The sequence below is a fragment of the Trichosurus vulpecula genome, chromosome 5 (genome assembly GCF_011100635.1).
Source record: "Trichosurus vulpecula isolate mTriVul1 chromosome 5, mTriVul1.pri, whole genome shotgun sequence".
Taxonomy (NCBI): Eukaryota; Metazoa; Chordata; class Mammalia; order Diprotodontia; family Phalangeridae; genus Trichosurus; species Trichosurus vulpecula.
In genome coordinates this window covers 66,574,587-66,595,842 of record NC_050577.1, presented here as the reverse complement: position 1 = coordinate 66,595,842, position 21,256 = coordinate 66,574,587, and the positions used below count along the sequence as shown (strand labels likewise).

Sequence of the window (21,256 nt, the reverse complement as noted above, 5' to 3'; positions counted from 1 at the left end):
ATCTTTCCCCTCAATTACATGTAAAGACCATTTTTAACATTCTTTTTTTTTTAATAAACATTTTGAGTTCCAAATTCTCTCTATCCTTCCTTCCTATTTGAGAGGGCAAGCAGTTTGATATATGGCCTACTCACTTATTTTATATTTTTTATTTTGTGGTTTTCTTTTTTTTCCCCTTGATTTATTAATTTATTTGTTTTTAGTTTTCAACATTCATTTCCATAAGTTTTAAATTTTCTTCCCTTCCCTCCCTGCTCCTTTCCCAAAATGGCATGCAATCTGATATGGGCTCTACACATACATTGCTATCAAACATATTTTCACATTAGTCATGTTACACAGAAGAATTATAACAAATGGGAGAAACCATGAGAAAGAAAACAAAAGATAAAATAGTCTGCTTCGTTCTGCATTCGGACTCCATAGTTCTTTTTCTGGATGTGGATGGCATTTTCCAAAATGAGTCCTTTGGAAAAGTTTTAGGTCCTTGCATTGCTGAGAAGGGCTTAGTCTATCAAAATCAGTCCTTGCACACTGTGGCTGTTACTGTATACAGTGTTTCTCCTGGTTCTGCTCCCTTCACTCAGCATCAGTTCATAGAAGTCTTTCCAGGTTTTTCTGAAGTCCAACGTTCATCATTTCTTATAGCACAATAGTATTCCATTACATTCATATACCACAATTTGTTCAGCCATTCCCCAATTGATGGGCATCCCCTCAATTTCCAGTTCTTGGCCACCACAGAAAGAGCTGCTGTACACATTTTTGTACATGTTGGTCCTTTTCCCTTTATTTATGATGTCTTTGGGATACAGACCTAGAAGCAGTATTGCTGGGTCAAAGGACATGCACATTTTTATAGCCCTTTGGGCATAGTTCCAAATTGCTCTCCAGAATGGTTGGATCAGCTCACAGCTCCACCAACAATGAATTAGTGTTCGAACTTTACCACATCTTCTCCAACATTTATCATTTTCCTGTTTTGTCATGTTAGTCAATCTGATAGGTGTGATGTGGTTACCCCAGAGTTGTTTTGATTTGTATCTCTCTAATCAATAGTGATTTAGAGCATTTTTTCACATGAGTATAGATAGCTTTAATTTCTTCCTCTGAAAACTGCCTGTTCATATCCTTTGGCCATTTCTCAATTGGGGAATGACTTGTATTCTTGTAAATTGACTCAGTTCTCTATATATTTTAGAAATGAAGAGAGTACTCTTATTATTAAAGTAACATTGGATATAGAAAAAAAATTCTTTCACCATTTACATTGGTGACTCCAACCTCTCCAGGGAAGGATTAGATTGGTTCACTCAGGTTTGCAATGTCCAGGTCATTCTTGATTCTTCACTTGGCTTTTCCCTTGTTGCCAGTCAGTTAAAAGTGATTTTATCCCTTTAACATTTTCCCACATCTCTTCTTTTCTCTTATATGACTATTGTTCTAGTTCAGGAACTCATCACCTCTAAATTTGGTATTTGTGTAGAGAATGGATTGGAGTAGGGAGGGGATAGAATGAGACCAATTAGGAGGCTGTTGCAGTAGGTCAGGTAAGAGGTGATGAGAGTGGTTTGGCAACAGATTAGATGCATGGGGTGAGGCAAAAATGAGTAGTTGAGGATGTCACTACTATTGTGAACCAGAATCACTAGAAGGATTATCACCTATTTTTCTCGCCAAACTGGTTTACTTGCTTGATACTCCATCTCTCTCATCTCTGGAATGTAGAACCTCATGTCCCCATCTTAGAATCCCTAGCTTCTTTCAAAACTTAGTTCTAGCACAACCTTCTGTATGAGGTATTCTGATCTCCCCAGGCTGCTAATGCCTCCTCATTACCTTGCATTTACTTTTTATGTGTTTTTTTAAATCTACTTATATGTATGTATGTATTTTCTCTCAATAGAGTGTAAACTTTTTAAAAAAAATTATTTTTAGTTTTTGCATTCGCTTCCATAAGATTTTGAGTTTTGAATTTTTGCCCCCATCTCCCCTCCCCCCACCAGGTAACATGCAATGTGATGTAGGCTCTACTTATACAAACATATATTCACATTAATCACGATGCAAAGAAGAATTAGAACTAATGGGAGGAACCATGAGAAAGAAGAAACAAAACAAAAGAAAATAAGAGCAAATGGTATGCTTCAATCTGCATTCACACTCCATAGTTCTTTCTCTGGATTTTGGTAGCATTTTCCATTGTGAGTATTTTGGAGTTCTTACATTGCTGAGAAGAGCTAAGTCTATCAGTGATCGAATAATGTGGCTGTTACTGTGTATGGTGTTCTCCTGGCTCTGCTCATTTCACTCAGCATCAGTTCATATATGTCTTTGCAGGTTTTTCTGAAGTCTGCCTGCTCATCATTTCTTATAGCACAATAGTATTCCATTAGAATGTAAACTTCTTCAGAGCAGGAACTATTCATTTTTCTTCTTTTCTTGTCCCTAGCATGTTGCCTAGAACATGATAGGTACTTGTTGACTGATTAATCAACTGTTCTTGGGGGGAAAGTGGCAACCTGAAAGAACTAAATCACATTTACCTGGAAGAGCTATTCTGGCCTTCTGCCCTAATCTCTAATCTAAAAATCTAATCTGATGTGCCCTAGTCTCTTATCTAAAAAGCCTTTAAATCCACAATTTTGTAGATAAAAGCCTTAAATACAAGTGGTATAACACCTTGATTCAAACTTTGACATTTAATCAGCAAATGTTAGTGGCTAATAAGATCGTTTTCTTTTTTGTTAAGGGCTACATGTGAGGGGAGCTTTAGGGTATTGAAATGGAAACTAGTGGGGGTGGGATATTTGGAGTCCTGTGCAGAAGGGAGGTCTAGGAGAAGAATTCATTTTGGCTGAGGTTCAATCTAGTTTATTCCATTTGAATGGGACAAAACTCTTTAAAGAGGTATTATTATTCACCAGTGGCTGAAAAAGGCTTTTAAAAAAAATTATGAAGTTTGGGGTTTCTGTTTGTTTTTAAATATTTTAGATTTATAAAGGAGTTTTGTTCCCAGAATATTTGTTAATTGAGTTACTGCTAAACTGACCTATTTCTCACACTGGGATACAAAAGGAGTATAAGAATTTGGTCTCTGTGTCTGGTTCAATTCAGTAAACACTTAAGCATATTTGCAAGCTTTGGAAGACATTTTGCGAAGATATAATCCCTGCCTTCCTGGTGTACACTATACAAGTTGGATAACTAATCCAAAATATGCTAAGTGCATAAAAGAAATTAGAAGCCAGTACAAATTAGTGGATAGGCATTTAAATTTTAGCCTTGTCTTGAAGGATGGATTAGGATTTGAATTGGAAAAGACTAGGGCAGATTCATTCTAAGTGTAGGTGTAGGCAAAGGCCATTGAAGCTTTTTGAGCAGAGACGTGACTTGATCAGAGCTTTATAGAGGAAGATTAATTTGGGGGAATGGGGGGGGGAATAGAAGAGAAAGAGACTAAATTCTTGCAGACTGGTTTAGGAAGCTGTTCTTATAGTTCCAGGCTGGTGGAAAAAAAGGTGTTGTTGGATGTAGAGAGGGGAATAATTTCTGAGGTAGAACACACAGGACTTGGTAACTGGTTGGATGTTAAAAGAAAGGGAAAAAATAGTCAAAGCTGATGATGCCAAGGTTTTCAACTTGCAAAGTTGTGTAAATGATGGCGTTGTTGACAGAAATAAAGAAGCTAGGAGGACAAAGCTGGATGGGGATTACAAATGTGGGTTTGAGTATGTTGTGTTTTGAGTTGAGGGTTTGTAGCGTAGGAAAAAGATGAGTCTTCCTGACTCTAGGCCGGGCAGTCTATCCACTGTGTCACCTTGCTGCCCGGTAGGTACTAGGTGTATACTATCGAACTTGCCAAGAGAGAGTTTAGAGGTATTAGAATGGAGCCACTGTAGGTGATTGTGGTAATGCACTGAACCAAGGATTTTTTTCTAGTCATCTGAATGGCCTGATAGAGGCATCTCTTCATTCATACTTTTCTGCAGAAGATCAAGATGAATTTTAGGGGGAAAAAACCCCAAATTACAAACTTTATATATATTGGGAAGAAAATACTGGGTATGAACTTAAACCTGAGTCAACAAACATTTATTAGGCACTTACTGTATTCCAGGCCTGGTGGTAAATGCTAGGGACACATTTTACAAAAAGTCCCTGTTTTCAAGGAGCTTATACTCTGAAGAAGGAAGACAACACATAAAAAGGAGATGAAAAAGAGTGGAGCAATGGAGAACATTTGGTACCCATGGCAAACATGGTGGCAAAGTCCAGAGAATGAAAGATGGTTGATCTGGGCCCTTCCTTAAAATGGAGGCTGCAGGAGGAACTCAGCAGTGGAAGAGGGGGAAGTTCTAGGGGAAGAAGGAGAAGGCAGCTGGAAGTTTAGTGACAGAAGCCTGAGAGTGAGAGGGAAATATTTCAGTTAATCTAATTATATCTCAAAAGTAGAAATAAATGTTTTGCATTACACATCAAACAAGCATGTAGAAAATTGCCAAAGGATTTCCCCAGCCCTCCATACCCCAATATTGTGATTGAATACACACATGTTGTATGTTATTTGGATCTAGCATAGCAGATATCTAAATACAATTGAATAATTATATTTATTCAGTCTCAATTATGAACTACAATTATAGGTATTATCCAATTTGAGTTATTGAGTTGAATTTTTTAAGAGAATTCCAATCCCCAGAAGAAAGGGAAACTGCTGTTTTGGAAAACATGGTTAAATGAAGGAACAGTTATTCCTGTCTATGGCCATTGGTAAGTAACTGAAAGTTTGTTTGGAAACTTTTGCTAAAAGGAATTTTGTTGAAGTTCAGGTGAATTTTCATAATTTATTTTCTTGTTCATGTCCTTGATAGTCCTTCTCTGAATAGTAATTTATTTCAGTGACTCTTTGCTCGTACTATGAATAATACATGTGCAGCACTTAGTGTACATAATGCTTTTCTTCACCCATAAAAATTAATCAATAATACATTTCAGACTTAGTATCTAAACGTGGTGGTATAGGATTGGTTAAAGTTAGATTTAATTTTTTTCATTTTTAAACCCTGGGGCTAAAGGGCTAGATAAAATCTAAAGAAATGTTGAGCAGTTTTGGAATGGCCCTAGTTCTCATGGGATGGTCCAATATGAAGCCTTCCTCATGTCATAGATCTTTGATCTCTGACATATATAGAGCTAGGTAGACCAATGGGGCAGATTCCCTCAGTGACTGTAGCAATTTAAGAGTTTCTACTTGACCAAGCTTTGGTTTAGAGCACTTTTTTTGCTTTAGATTAGAGGTCAGTCACTGCCTATTTTTGTATGGCTTTTGAGGTGAAATAGTTATTTAAGTTGTTGGTGCACCAGATTTGGCCATAGTTTGATGACCCCAGCTTTAGATGAGTACTACCAAATACAATAGTTTTGTATACTTAGCTAGTGATTTATTGTCCTTGCATCTCATTTCAGTGGAGAGAGAATCAGTAGAGCACAGCTTTTAAATTTATTTTAAAGCTAGTATATGTTTTATCACTTTGAACCTTCTATAAATATAACATTTTGAGTACTACTCAAAATGGAAATTAAGTTCATTGTAATTGTGTTGTTTTTAGTAGCAAGTGACTCTATTCCCAGTTTTCTACGACTATAAATTGCCATTCTCACTAAAAGGTATCAAAAGACATAACTATGTTTCAGTTAAGTAGAAGGGTCAGCCCAGGGTTTTCCTCACAGGCAAGTAAAAAGAGTTGGTTTCATCCTACTCTCATAGACAACAAGAAAGATCACTTCATGTGACATTTGATCTGCTCTCAGGCAATCACACTGAACATAATAGATCTCCATGAGGATAAGTAACTTATAAACAAAGGATGAAGTAGATAAATTTAATGAAGAACTTGATAAGGTATTCTAAAATAATGCTTAGTGACTCAACTGTGAAGATGGGTACAGAGGAAGGTTGTGATGACCATGGAAAATATTCACAACCTTCATATCTGTATGTCTATCTTAATTATTTTTATTAAGAGAGTATGAAGACACTGGACATGAAAAACACCTAATAACACCTCCTTCTTTTGTGTTAAATCTTTGTTTTTTAACATCATCAAAATACCTCTCTATAATCTTCTGCCTCTCCAAGAGCCATTCCTTATAACAAATAATGTTTTTAAAGAAAAAAGAAGAGAAAAAAAATCAAGATTGATAAGCATATTGAAAATGTCTAAAAATAGGTATATTCTATCACTTTTGTCAACCTCTCACCTCTCCACAGGGGCAAGATAGAAATGTCTGCTGATATCTTATATTTGGAGCCATCTTAGTTTTTTTCATAGTTTTGTAACATTCGTTTTTAATTATTTTGTGATTGTTATTTTCAACTATATTGGTGGCATTATTATGTGTATTGTTTTACTCTGCATCAGTTTACATGAATCTTTTCATGCTTCCCTATCTTCATCGTAGTTATCATTTTTTATAGCACAGTGTACTTTGAGTCAGGAAGACCTAACTTCAGATTCTGCCTAAGACATTAGCTATGTGACCCTGGGCAAATCACTTAACCACCCAGCCTCAGTTTCCTCATCTGTAAAATGGGAATAATAATAGGACCTACTGCTCAGGATTATTGTGCACTGTTTCTCCTTTTCCACTTTCTCCACTTCCCCTTTTCACATTTTTCATTTTTTTTTTCAGAATGTGTGATTTCTTTTTTTCCTTTTTTCTTTATTTAATTATTTACCCATCCATTTATTTATTTATTTAATGTTTTAAGTTTTCAGCATTGATTCCCACAAGATTTTGAATTACAAATTTTCTCCCCATTTCTACCCACCCCCCACTCCAAGAGGGCATATATTCTGGTTACCCCATTCCCCAGTCAGCCCTCCCTTGTCACCCCACTCTCCCCCATCCCCTTTTCCCTTACTTTCTTGTAGGGCAAGATAGATTTCTATGCCCCATTGCCTGTATATCTTATTTCCTAGTTGCATGCAAAAACTTTTTTTTTTTTGAACATCTGCTTTTAAAACTTTGAGTTCCAAATTCTCTCCCCTCTTCCCTCCGCACCCACCCTCCCTAAGAAGGCAAGCAATTCAACATAGGCCACGTGTGTATCATTATGTAAAACACTTCCACAGTACTCATGTAGTGAAAGACTAACTATATTTTGCTCCTTCCTATCCTGCCCCCTTTGTTCAATTTTGTCCCTTGACCCTGTACCTTTTTGAAAGTGTTTGTTTTTGATTACCTCCTCCCCCTATTTGCCCTCCCTTCTATTGTCCCCCCTTTTTTATCTCCTTCCTCCTTCTTTCTTGTGGGGTAAGATACCCAGTTGAGTGTGTATGTTTTTCCCTCCGCAGGCCAAATCTGATGAGAGCAAGATTTACTCATTCTCCCCCCACCTGCCCCCTCTTCCCTTCCTGCAGAACTGCTTTTTCATGCTACTTTTATGTGAGATAACTTACCCCATTCTATCTCTCCCTTTCTTCCTATCTCATCCCTTAATTTTATTTTATTTTTTTAGATATCATCCCTTCATATTCAACTAACCCTGTGCTCTGTCTATATCTATATCTATATCTATCCATCTATATATATACACATACACACACACACACACACACACGTGTGTGTGTGTGTGTGTGTGTGCATATTCCTTTCAGCTACCCTAATACTGAGGTCTCATGAATTATACACATCATTTTTCCATGTAGGAATGCAAACAAAATAGTTCAACTTTAGTAAGTCCCTTGTGATTTCTCTTTCTTGTTTACCTTTTCATGCTTCTCTTGATTCTTGCGTTTGAAAGTCAAATTTTCTATTCAGCTCTGGTCTTTTCACTGAGAAAGCTTGAAAGTCCTCTATTTTATTGAAAATCCATATTTTGCCTTGGAGCATGATACTCAGTTTTGCTGGGTAGGTGATTCTTGGTTTTAATCCTAGCTCCATTGACCTCCAGAATATCATATTCCAAGCCTTTTGATCCCTTAATGTAGAAGCTGCTAGATCTTGTGTTATTCTGATTGTGTTTCCACAGTACTCAAATAATTTCTTTCTGGCTGCTTGCAGTATTTTTTCCTTGATCTGGGAGCTCTGGAATTTGGCAACAATATTCCTAGGAGTCTTCTTTTTGGGATCTTTTTCAGAGGGTGATCAGTGGATTCTTTCAATTTCTATTTTACCCTCTGGCTCTAGAATATCAGGGAAGTTTTCCTTGATAATTTCTTGAAAGATGATATCTAGGTTTTTTTTTTTGATCATGGCTTTCAGGTAGTCCAGTAATTTTTAAATTATCTCTCCTGGATCTATTTTTCAGGTCAGTGGTTTTTCCAATGAGATATTTGACATTGTCTTCCATTTTTTCATTCCTTTGGTTCTGTTTTATAATACCTTGATTTCTCATAAAGTCACTGGCTTCCACTTGCTCCAGTTTAATTTTTAAGGTAGTATTTTCTTCAGTGGTCTTTTGGACCTCCTTTTCCATTTGGCTAATTCTGCCTTTCAAGGCATTCTTCTCCTCATTGGCTTTTTGGAGCTCTTTTGCCATTTGAGCTAGTCTATTTTTTAAGGTGTTATTTTCTTCAGTATTTTGTTGGGTCTCCTTTAGCAAATCATTGACTTGTTTTTTATGGTTTTCTTGCATCACTCTCATTTCTCTTCCCAATTTTTCCTCTACTTCTCTTACTTGTTTTTCCAAATCCTTTTTGAGCTCTTCAGTTCATGTTTTTCTTGGAGGCTTTTGTTGTAGGCTCTTGCACTTTGTTGACTTCTTCTGGCTGTATGTTTTGGTCTTCTTTGTCACCAAAGAAAGATTCCAAAGTCTGAGTCTTTATCTGAGTCCGTTTTTGCTGCCTGGCTATGTTTCCAGCTAACTACTTGACTATTGAATTTTTTGTCAGGGTAGAGTAGAGAGTACTTTGTCCCAAGCTTGAGGGGCTGTGCTGTTTTCAGAGCTTTTTCTACACAGCAAGCTCTGCCACACCAGTGTTCTTCCTCCCCCAAGAACTGCCAACCTGGACTGGACTAAGATATGAGCAGGCTCTGCATTCCTGCTCTGATCAGCCACTTAATTCCTCCCACCAGGTGGGCCTGGGGCCAGAGGCAACTGTAGCTGTAGTTCTGTAGCTGCACCACCTCCGCTGCCCCCTAGGCGGTGGCCGAACCATGAACTCCTTTCACTCTGTCCCCGCAGTTTTTTCCTACTAACCTTTTCTGTTGTCTTTGGTGTTTGTGGGTTGAGAAGTCTGGTAACTGCCACAGCTCACTGATTCAGGGCGCTAGGGCCTGCTCCGCTTGGCTCCTGGATCTGGTTGGTCAAGGTGCAGCTCATGCTGGGCTTTGCTCTGTTCTACTCCCAGCTCTGTGCGATACACCTTACCCAGCAACCATCCAGGCTGCCCTGGGCTGGAGCCCTGCTTCCCTCTGCTATTTTATGGGTTCTGCACTTATAGGATTTGTTTAGAGCCATTTTTTTTAGGTGTTTGTAGGGTCCTGGGGAGAATCTCTAGGCATGTCCTGCTTTCTAGCCGCCATCTTCCACTTTTTTCATTTTTCATTTTTTTTTTTTTTGTATTTTGGCCTCCCCTCTTAGATTATAAACTCCTTGAAGGCAGATACCATCTTTTTTTGTATCCTTAGCACTTAGCACAGTGAGGGGCACATAGAAGGTCCTTAATAATTGCTTATTGACTGATTATTAGTGATCTGTTTGGGGTATAAGCTAATAGTTGAATTTCTGGTTCAAAAGATATGGAAATTTTAGTCACTTAATATAATTCCAAATTTCTTTTAAAAATGATTGTACTTGGGGCAGCTAGGTGGCGCAGTGAATAGAGCACTGGCCCTGGAATCAGGAGGACCTGAGTTCAAATCTAGCCTCAGACACTTGACACATATACTAGCTGTGTGACCTTGGGCAAGTCACTTAACCCCTATTGCCCTGCCAAAAATACCAAACAAAAAATGATTGTACTTGATTCATAGCTCACTAACAATACATTAGTGTACCTATCTTTGTATAGTCCCTTCAGCATTGACTATATCTTTTAGCATGTTTGCCAATTTGGAGGAAGTGGACAGAAACCTCAAGGTTTTGATTTTCATTTCTCATATTATTATTAGTGATCAGGAGCACTCTTTTATAAGGTTGTTGATGGTTTGTTAGTCTTTTGAAGACTGCTTTCTCATGTCTTTTGACCATTTATCTATTGAGGAATAGATAATAGATTTGGCCTTCTACATTCATATGCATATCCTTTTTTATGTCCCTTATATATTTATCTTATGTATTACATAAGATATCTTTTAATTGTTTATATATCTTGGACATTTATCCCTCATCACAGAAAATTTGATGCAAAGATTTTTTTTCCATTTGACCCCTTCATTTCTTATTTGAATGTTAAGGTTTTTTTAATGAGATTTTTTTCATTGAGAAAACAGAAATAATCTTTCAGAAAAAATAATAGTGTAAAGATTTGGTTGATTATTTTCTAAATGATTGTGATTTGCAAAGAAAGATCCTTGGTGATCAGTCACTTCTGGCTGGCTTGTCCACAGGGATTATTCTAGTTCTTTTAGACAGTTGCAATGTTTGCTTTTCCTTCAGCTCCTTATCTATTTTTAAATACTATTTGCAGCTTCTCTTGATTTCATTTTTTCAATCAAGATTTTGTGTTCGTCCTCACTATTTTATTACTATCTTTGGTGCAGAATTAAGAGAAACAAACATTAAAGGGAAAGGAAGGAATAGCAGAATTCATGATTTTTGTTCCAGCCCTGTTCTCCCCTCTTTCCTTCTGCTATTCTGTTTGGTCTTTGCCTATAAGACACAAACTTGTGAAGCTGGAAAATTATCAATAATTATCTATTTCTTAGTTTTTTCTTTCATTTACTTGACTAATTGAGAATTGACTATTGTAAACTAAATAGAATTGTTGATACTTTAAAAGACCACCTTAATGAGTATAATAATTCTTAAACTAAAATTGTGAGTCCATTGGCCATACAGTGGAACTGAACTTAGCCATATCTGCTTATCTGGATCTTTGTTTTAATTAGTTTCCTCATTTGTAAAATGAGGGAGTTGGAGTTGATGTCTTCTAGCTCTAACTCTATGGTTCTAGACCTTTTCTGGCAGGAGTAGTAAGTTCAGGCTAAGGCAAGAAGGATGCCGAGCGGAATCATTGAAGTTGAGGTTTGGAAGGGGTCTTGGTGACTAGACCAACCTGTACAGGAAAGGAGCACCAACTATAACCAGCCTATTATCCAGCTTTTGCTTGGGGGAAGACTTCAGGTAGCAAAGGGATTCCAGAATAAACAATTTTTAGACTACCTAGATCATTTTTAGGCCCTTAGATTCACTGCATTATAATATGTTTAGAAGAATGGACAAAAATCTCCCTTTTTTTCCCCTTTGTCAAAGTGGATGAAGTCAGTGTGCCCAAATAGACCACTTATGGACTGATTTCATTGCAGGAAATACTGCCTTGCATGTAATATTGCTGAACCATAATAATATGTTTGATTGGTATAATGAATAGAGAGCCGCCGTTGGAGACAGACAGACCTGGGTTCAAGTTCTGCCTCTGGATGCATCCTGGTTGTGTAACTCTGGGCAAGTCACTTAACCTCTTAGTGTTGTAGGCACTTCTCTTAAGACTGAGTTGCAAAGAAGAGTCAAAGTTTCCTCATCTAGGAGTTCCCCAAACCAGTGAAATATTTGGTAAAGCCCCTCTCCTAGCTCTTTCTCATATAAGCCTAACTCAAAGGTATATGGAAAATTTTAATGCGAGATTTTTTTCTCCTCTTCTCCACCACAATGTAAATATTTTAAACTCCAGATAGCATGCTTGCTAGTTTGACATTTCTTTATAAGTCCTATTCAAATGGACTATAATTCAGGTAAAGCTTTGTTGATTAAAGGAAAAGGTTGGAGAGCTTTTCTCCCATCTATACTTTTGCTCAAAATAGATTTCTCAGTGCTGCTTCCCTATGCTAATTTATAAAAGATTCTTGAAATGCTCTGCTATATTCAAACAGTGAGTTTTAGTGTTAGAATTGTCTAAGTACATAACCTACTTGGAGAATTCTATTGATAAGACATTTAACCTGAGAAAGAAAGTTCCCAGATTAATTAGGAAAAATATAAAAAATAAATTGAGATTCGTGCGGCTTAGGACTCCTGATGTACTTCTCAGCTTTTCTCTTCTTAAAAATTCCTTCATCATTTAACCTCAGAAATCTAAGTATAGCAGGACATGGCAACAATGTCTCCTAATTCACCTTCGTCACCTTTTGAGAGGCAATGTGGAACAATGGAAAGATTGTTGAACTTGGGGATCAGATTTTGGACCTGAGTTCAGATTTCACCCCTGCCTAAGTCACTTCACAGTGTGTGTGCGCCCTACCCCAAACAAGAAGGTTTCATGTAAGATTGTGAAGGATAAAGGTTTGATAGCCAGAAGTATGTTTAATACATATGTTTCTCACAGCATTGTTATAATCCAACTTTTTATAATGGGAGAATTGGATAGGCCCAATATTTATAAGATTTTCTATCTTGAATATTGTGTATAGTACTAAGATAAAGTAATTTTCCCCATCTAATTGTTGACTAGATTTTTCTAAGAATGACTCAAAATATCACAGGGAATTGAAATTCTGGGTGTTGATGACAACATTAAAGACTTAGCTTTTCTGTTTGTGTGGATTGAGTTTGTGGAGGATAAAATTCTGTAATTTGATCATAAAATAACTGACAATAATATTTGAACTATGGATCCCTTTTCAGAATAATTATTTTAAATTTTAAAAACAAAATACATAGGATTAAAAAGGAAATAAATTATATAGAAATAGAGTTATTAAACTGTTAAAAAAAAACCAAACAAGTTCATGGACCCTAGGGTAAGAACCTTTGAGTTAGAGGCAGCTAGTTAGTGAAGTAAATAGTTCAGATGTGCCCTGAGACACTAGCTGTATGACCTTGGATTATTTTCTTAACCTTTTTCTGCCACAGTTTAGCATCTATATCACAGGGTTGTTGTGAAGATCACATGAGATATTTGTATAGCACCTATCATGGTGCCTGGCACTTAGTAGGTGCTTAATAAATGCTTGTTTCCTTCCTTGTGTTTATAGAGTTTGGGTAGATTTTCATAAAATTACAGCATTAGAATTTTAGAGGTGTTGATGATCCAAATGATTGCATCTGAATATAGGTTATGCTATTCAGATTGAGTATAATATTCTAAAAGTTTAGAAAAAGAGATCTTTTCTCTATTACATACATTTATTAATCTTGTACTATATGTATGGCACTATGCTAGGTACCAGGGATAAAAAAAACAAACCTAAAAGAGGTTCTGCCTTCAGAGAAGGCTTCATGGGGACATGGTACCTGAGCTGAGCCTTGCAGGAAGATACAGATTCTGAGAGGCAGAGATGTATACATGGGGATCAGCTTAAATAATATCAAGAGAGAGAAGCAGGTGGGATGTTGTGAAGACCCAGAGGTGGGGAGTAATGTCATTGCTAACTGGGAGGAGGAGATCTTGGAAAGCTTTGTGGAGGAAATGGTGGTATTTGTTTTTTGCTTTAGGCATGGAACTGCTGGCATGGAGAGGAACGAGGGCTCGGGCCTCTCTCACGCAGCTGCTAAAGTGACTTTTCTGAAGTGCTAATGGCACCATTCTTCAGGATCGCCGCCTGTGTTTGCAGACTCTTGCCTGTAGGACCAAATAGAAACCTCTGTTTGGCTTTTAAAGCCCTTCATCACCTGGCCCCAGCCTACCTTTTCAGCTTTGTTATACATTCCTCCCTTTCTCAAATGGGACAGCCAGAAAGGCCATGCTGTTCCTCATAGAGGGGCCTTTTGTGTTGGCTCTCCACCTTGCCTGGAATGCATTATCTCCTCACCTTTGACTCATCTTTCAAAACTCAGTGCAGATGCAGCCTCCAGTTTACTTAACCTGTGCAGCCTCCTACTTAACCTGTATAACCTTGGGTAAATATCTTCACTTTTCTAGGACTCAGTTTTCTCAGCTGTATAAAACGAGAAGGTTGGATTCTTCAGGACCCTTCCATGATCCTTTGATTCCCTTCTACCTCCAGGTCCTAGTGTCCAACCCGTAAATTACCAAGGATTTGTCCTAGATCTTGATAGTTGTTTCCCACTATAGAATGTAAGCTCTTTTGGACCTGTGGTCTCTTATTTTTATCCTTGTATCTCTAGCCACTGGCACTTTGTAGGCATTTAAAAACTGATTGATTGATTGATAAATGTGAAACAGCCTAAAACAAGGTCATTTGACAGGATAATAATGATGGCTAACCTTTATGTAGTGCTTACTATGTGCCAGGCATCATGCTAAGCACTTTATAGATATTATCTTATGTGATCTTTACCATAACCCTGGGAGGTAGGTGCTGTTATAACCATTTTACAGCTGAGGAAACTGAGGCAAATAGAAGTTAAGTGGCCTGCCCAGGAACACTTAGCTATTAAGTATCTGAGGGCAAATTAGTATAGTTTGAAGTGACAACAAGTAAACCAGTTTTCCTGAAGCACTGATTAAATTGCTGGGAATAGAGTGAAGTCATAGTGTGTGTGTGTTGGGTGGTGGTGGTGGGGTGTCAGGGGTTAGGAGAGGAATAGTAACAGATAATGAATAGAGCCTTGAATGACAGACAGACCACTAAACATTGTAGGGTTTTGAAGTGAGAGTAGATAGATAAAACTATTTGTAATGAATAGTCTGTCAGTGTCATATGGGCTGGCTGAGAGAGGGAACATCTAAAGGGAACATCTGCTAAGCTGTTGCAGTTGTCCACATAGTAGTAATGAGGATCTATACCAGGCTGGTAGCAGTGGGACTAGAGAAGAGACAAGGGATGTGAGAAAATCGAAATTATCTGCTAATTAATTAGAGTGAATATTAAAGGTAAGGAAGAGGGTCTTCCTGAAACAGAAGAATTTAGTTGTCAGATTCAGTTAGCAGACAAAAATGACAGTCCTCAGCCCAAAGAAATTTACATTTTATCAGAAGAAACAACACATACATGTGTACATAGATAGGAAATATATACACAATAGAAAGTAATTTTGTTGGCATGGAAGATGCCGGCAGCTGAGGGAGGTTAGGGGAAAGGCTTTGTGTAGGAGATGGATTTTAAATGTGAACCTTCAAGGAAGCCAAGGCTTGTGAGAGGCTTGAGGTAGGAGAATGGGCATTCCAGGCATGGAATAGGTACAGAAGACATGAGGAAAAGGCAAAAATTAGCTTCTGTATGTGTCAATGTTAGGTAATGAACAAATTGGAAGAAACCAAGCTATAATTGTTGGAAAATGACACAATCAGATGGAATTCATTGTATGCTGTTCTCTCACGTGGTGACCCAATATGCTTCTACAAAGAACCAGCAGATTACCGGATAACATCATGAAGATTATTAGAATTGGAGTATCAGTTTGCCCATGTACAAAGTGATCACTCGTCGCAAATTGAAAAACTTTAGACAGTTGTAATGGCTAATGCTCAATAAAGACATGGACTCCTAAAAAGACAATTAAAAAGATCTAGGGAGTGGGACAGCTGCCTTGAGAAGGAAGAAAAAGATTGGTATTTTTTCTTTTTTTTGTCCTGAAATGAAAAATCATGATAGATTTGTCATTCTCATCAATGTAATGTTCACCTGAGACTTGAAATAGCAGACTTAAGCCATTCAGCTAGTTCTAGGGTTAGTCATAGGTCATTTTCCCACTGTAGCACATCGTCTGCCATACTGATACTTCCTAAGTTTGGAACGCATTACATATAAACATGTCAAACATAGTCCTTGCCAACACTTGGTTGCGTATCATATATAGCTTACCTTTCCCTTACCCTCCCCAATGTTGTCCTAAAGTTTCAGTGTTCCTTGGTGTCTATCACAGGGAATAAATCCTGGACACATACCTTCTTTATTCCTCCTGCAATGAATCTACATAATTATACTTTTACCTTATCCCTCCTCCCTTTTCTCTCTTTTTATTTCTCACCACTCTGTGAATTCCATCCTGAGCAAATTTCTTTATCTAACAGACACATAATCTCTTTCATTCATTTCTCTTTTCTCTTTTTGTTCTTGCTTAAATACATTAGCAAAAATATAACTCTCTATATATGTATTCTGTTTTTGAGCCCCTGAAATTCCCCAATCCCTCTGGCTCCCATCTGCCCAAAGGAAAAAAGGAAAATAAGACAAACCAGTTATTTAATAATGGTTAGAAAACAAGACTGGTGCTAATGAACTGTTTCATGTGTCAAGGAAAAGTATACATGGCTCTTGAACCATCCCTACCCCTCTCCCTCTCTCTCTAGGCATCACTCTTTACATTATTGACATTGTGCGCATCAGAAGTGAACTCTTTCGACTTCTTTGCCTTCAAAATTCCTTCATTTCATTTCTCAGAGCAGCATTTCATTCTCCATCCTTTCCACGTCCATCCTGATCTTTGCTTTATCAGTTAGCATCTAGTTTTTTGTATCTGCAAAATAGCCCTTTATTTTCACCTATCATAAAATTCTCTCCCTAACCGTTACCATTGTCATAGTTTTCTCATCCCCTTCACCGTCTCTTACTAAAAGAATCGACCACAACTGCTGCCTGTTTCCTTACCACTCATTTATTATTTACTCATTTATTAGGACTTACAATAGAGGAGAAGAAAATGGAGCATAGTTTGACATATACCCTGGAATTTGAGGGAATAGCTTCAAAGAGTTCAGAGGAAGGATAGGTAGTCAGATCCCATAGACTAAAATTCTGTGGGAAAGTCAGCTGAGGATTGGCACCACTGGAGATGCCCTTCCAGGATGACATTAAGCCATTAATGACATCTTCGAGTCCAGACATTAAACCTGTTGTGAATTCATTTAATTGTACTATCATATGATGTGCTATCCTGTCTTCCACACAACTAGTATGAGTTATTCTGTCTATATTTTGCTAAGATGTAGGTTACCTATACACCAATTCTGTCAATTAACAAGTTTCTAAAAAAGGAAATAAGTATAGCTTGGCATGATCTGTTCTTGAGGAAGCCATTCTGGTTTTGTGTGATCACCACTTTTCTAGGTGTTCACTGATCATTTCGTCAATAATATGTCCCTGAAGTATCCCCAAGAATCGTAGCTCACAAAGTTAAATTTGCACCTTCTTTGAAAACTGGTAACACTCGCCTTTCCCCAGTGTCTTGTGTTTCAGAGAATGTTCTTTAAGAGTCCTAAAGTCCTCAAGACACAAAGGAAATTAAGAAACTAACCTAACAGTTTACACTTTTAAAATATATGTACAAAAGATGGCAGCAAGGGAAGGTAATAGAATGAATACAAAAGCTTAGTATGACCTTCAAAGGAGTTATAGGAGTACTTGTCATCTGAAGCTGGCAAAAAAACCAAACCTTAAACTAATAACAAAAATGTTTTTTTTTTCCCCCTTGAAACTATATTGGGGAAAAGAAGAACAAAGAAGGCCAGGACTGCTGTCAGAGGGGAATGGAACAGTAGTTGACAGCAGAATGGCTTAGTTCTTGTTTTGCCTCTTTTCTCTGTGGAAGGGAATGACCTTTATATTAGAAAGAATACAACAAAATAGCTAATGGGGAGTTGGTCCTGATGAGAGAGCACTTGGCTTCTCTTGATAAAATTAACATCATCTTGCCTAGTTGAACTTCATGCTCCAGTGGATGTGATTGCTAAAACTACAGCCATGAGTGATATTTGAAAGCTATCGCTGCCATACAGGAGGACCTTAGAGATCATGTCCACCCTTCTCGTTCTCATGATGAAGAAAGTGAGACCTGGAGATACTATGTCACTTGCCCAAGGTGACACAGGTAGTTTGCTGCAGAATTGAGATTCCTATACCAGGCTTCCCCAAATCCGGTATCAGTATCCTTTCCCAAGTACATCATTTCTGCTCTTTTCTCTCTTTTTCCACTGAGGTTTTCTTGCATCCATTCATACTTGCCTTTCTTCACTTTTGCCACCCTGGTTCTTGCTATGTCTTACTGGAACTATCGTAACAAATTTCTAACAACTTTCTTGTTATTTGATTGGTCTTGCTCTAGGCTATCTTCCATTCTGCTGCCAAATTAGTTTTTGTTAAGTGCTGCTCTTAGCAAGCATATTGCTGGGCATTTCTTCTAAAAGCCTTCATTTCAGGCTCTGCATGATTTGTCTGGGCTCTTATTTAGTCCATTATTTGGCTGGTGTGCCCTACTGCTATTTGAAAACAGCTTCCTTTTTGCTTCTTGAACAAGGCACGCTATCTTCTTTTTTTTACCTTCTAACTGAACTATGCTTTTTAAGCTCTTTTGGGCAGTGAATGTGCCTCATTAGTTTGTGACTAGCACACAGGTGGCTGGTACAGTGAAATGCATGGTTTAGGTGCTCAGTGAATATGTTGAATTAAGTTATATGACATATGACCTATGACTGAGTGTGGCTGTTTTGCATTTTTCTTTCTTTTGCCTCCAAAAATATTGTTTGAACTATGACTGATGTTTGTCCCTAACTTAAGTTTCTAGAGAAAGCCTTTTTTGATGGTGTTAGATTTGGAAAGCTTGTTTACAACCTGTTGTCAGGAAGTGCTCAAAATGTTTGAGGGCAGTGACCAGAACTCTAAAACTGAAACAAAGTACAGAAGCTTAGTTCTTTGGAGTATATTTGCTTCTTTGTTTCTCCCCTTCCTGCCTGGGAAATTTACAGGATTTTTCCAAGTCCATTAAGAGTAAGGGCCTGCTGGGAGGAATTATGATGTCAGTCAACAAGGATTTTATTAAGCACCTACTGTGTGCCGGCCACTTTGCTTAATCACTGGAGATATAAACAAAGGCAAAAAACATCTGCTGTCCATGAACTTAACAGTGTAAGGGGGTTAACAGATGCAAATAACTATGTATGAACAAGACATGTACAGGATAAACTGGAAATAATCAACTAAACTTTGGGAGTCTCTGTTATCAACGGGAATCAGGACAGGCTTCTTATAGAAGGTGAGATTTCATAGGGAGAGAATTACAGGCCAGCAGAAATGGTTTGAGACAGTAGATGGAGTCTCTCATGTTAGGAAAAGCAGGGTGGCCAATGTCACTGGATCGTAGAGTATGTGGGAATGAGTAAGGTGTAAGAAGAGTGGAAAGATAGAGGAGTTATGAAAAAACTAGAGGCTTTTACTGTTTGATCCTGAAAGTAATAGGAGCCACTAGAGTGTATTGAATTGGGATGGAGCTTGGAGAGAGATGACATGGGCAGAGTTGCTACGAACTAGCTGTGTGACATTGGGCAAAGAACCTCACTGAGCCATAAGGATTTTAGGGAAATTGATTTTTCTCCCCTTTTTTGTGAACACTATCCACTTTGTGTAGTTACCGACAGGAATGGTTTTTTTCGGGGGGGGAGAAAGGGGGAAGGCAGGGCAGTTGGGGTGAAGTGACTTGCCCATGGTCACACAGCTAGTAAGTGTGTCAAGTGTCAGAGGTGGGATTTGAACTCAGGCCCTCCTGACTCCGGGGCTGGTGTTCTACTCACTGCGCCGCCTAGCCGCCCCAGGAATGGGTTTATGAGATGGAGGGTAGAAATGTGTTTTCTGACCATCATAGTAATTCTCTTAAACTAAACCTGATTTATTTCTGTTTTGAATCAAAATCCTAGTCTTCTGACTAAATTCAGTAGTTTTTTCCGGTAACTCTTCCATAATCTCTTTTCTTTCCCCCCGTTTTTGTAACCATATTGCTAGCCCCTCAAATTCACATATATGTACTTTCTCCCTCTCATAGAGTAAAACACTTGGTACAGATATTGATTTGATTGCTTTTTGAACTTTAATAAATGTAGCACCAAATAAGATGAACGTTTCCATACTCAAAATTTCTATGTAGCCAAATATTTCATATTAGCCAATAGCCCATTTATTTAAAGTAATATCATAACAGGACAAAGAACGTGGGTGTCCTTTTTTTTCTTTGATCTCTAGCCTATAGGGTTAGTAGTAGTAGTATTACTAGATCAAAGGGTATGCATAATTTAGGGCCTTTTGGAGAATATTTTCAAATTGCTTTTGAGACTGGGTGGACTACTTTACAACTTCTCCAACAGAATATTATTATACCTGTTATATTTCAGCCCCTTCAACAACTGACATTTTCTTTTCTTGTTATCTTTGCCAGTTTGTTGGGAGAGAGGTAGAAATTCAGAGATGTTTTGGTTTTTATTTCTTTAATAATTTGGAGAATTTTTTCATGTCTGTCGTTCACTTGAATTTCTTTCTGTAAATAGTTCATGTCTTTTGACTATGAATAGCTTTTACTAGTATGTATTTGAATCAATTTCTTATACATCTTAGATATCACATTTATTAGAAGAACCGTGGATGATTTCCCCCCAGTTAACTATTTCCCTTATAATTGTAAGTGCATTAATTTTGTTTGTGAACAAGCTTTGCAATTTTATATATATTGAACAGGCTTTTAAAGATAGCCAATGCAGTAGGAAATTTTAATTGTGGGGAAATGATTTTCCCTTCTTTATTGTTGCTGGGCACTATGATTTCACTATTAAGGGAAAGGAAATTTGCGTCTTAGGAACGCAAGACTAAAGGCAGATAATTTTGGAGAGAGAAGGGAGTTGTGAAACCTTGTCTTAGAAATGTATATAGAGCAGTGCTTTCAAACTCAGTTAGAAATGGTTCACTAATCTGTGCGTGAGGATCCCTGTGGGATACATATTGATGTACTATGAAAGTGTAATGTAAACATTTTATTATATTTTTTGATTTTAAAAAATATTTCCCAATCACATTTTAATCTGATTTAGGCTGCACTTTGGGTTGTTGTGGGCAGCATATTTTACAATTCTGTTGTAGAAGACCACTTCAGAAAATGAAAGTTATTGTTACCAAAATTTAAGTTTTATTTCTGACGTGCATTGTGGGGCCACTGGTCATGGTTTTTTCAACATAATTCAGTGTACAACTTTACCTTCCCATACTATCTATTAAATAATTTTTTTGTATATTTGTTAATGTTTCAGGCTCCAGACAAAAGGAAAGCACTAGAAGAGACCAAAGCCTACACCACCCAATCCTTAGCTAGTGTTGCTTATCAGATAAATGCATTGGCCAACAATGTGCTCCAACTACTGGACATTCAAGCCTCTCAGCTTAGGAGAATGGAGTCTTCCATCAACCATATCTCCCAGGTAATAACATA

The 21,256-nt window shown here is 37.6% G+C and overlaps 1 protein-coding gene across 9 annotated transcripts in view; it reads left to right on the top strand.

The window, feature by feature from the left end:
* The window catches only part of ABI1 (abl interactor 1), a 106,094-nt gene that overhangs the window by 29,968 nt on the left and 54,870 nt on the right, over nucleotides 1–21,256 (top strand). For all 9 annotated transcript variants that reach the window (XM_036761933.1, XM_036761930.1, XM_036761928.1 and 6 more), the window contains exon 2: nucleotides 21,078–21,245. In XM_036761933.1, the coding sequence (XP_036617828.1) occupies nucleotides 21,078–21,245 (168 nt within the window). The remainder of the gene's footprint in view (nucleotides 1–21,077; nucleotides 21,246–21,256) is intronic.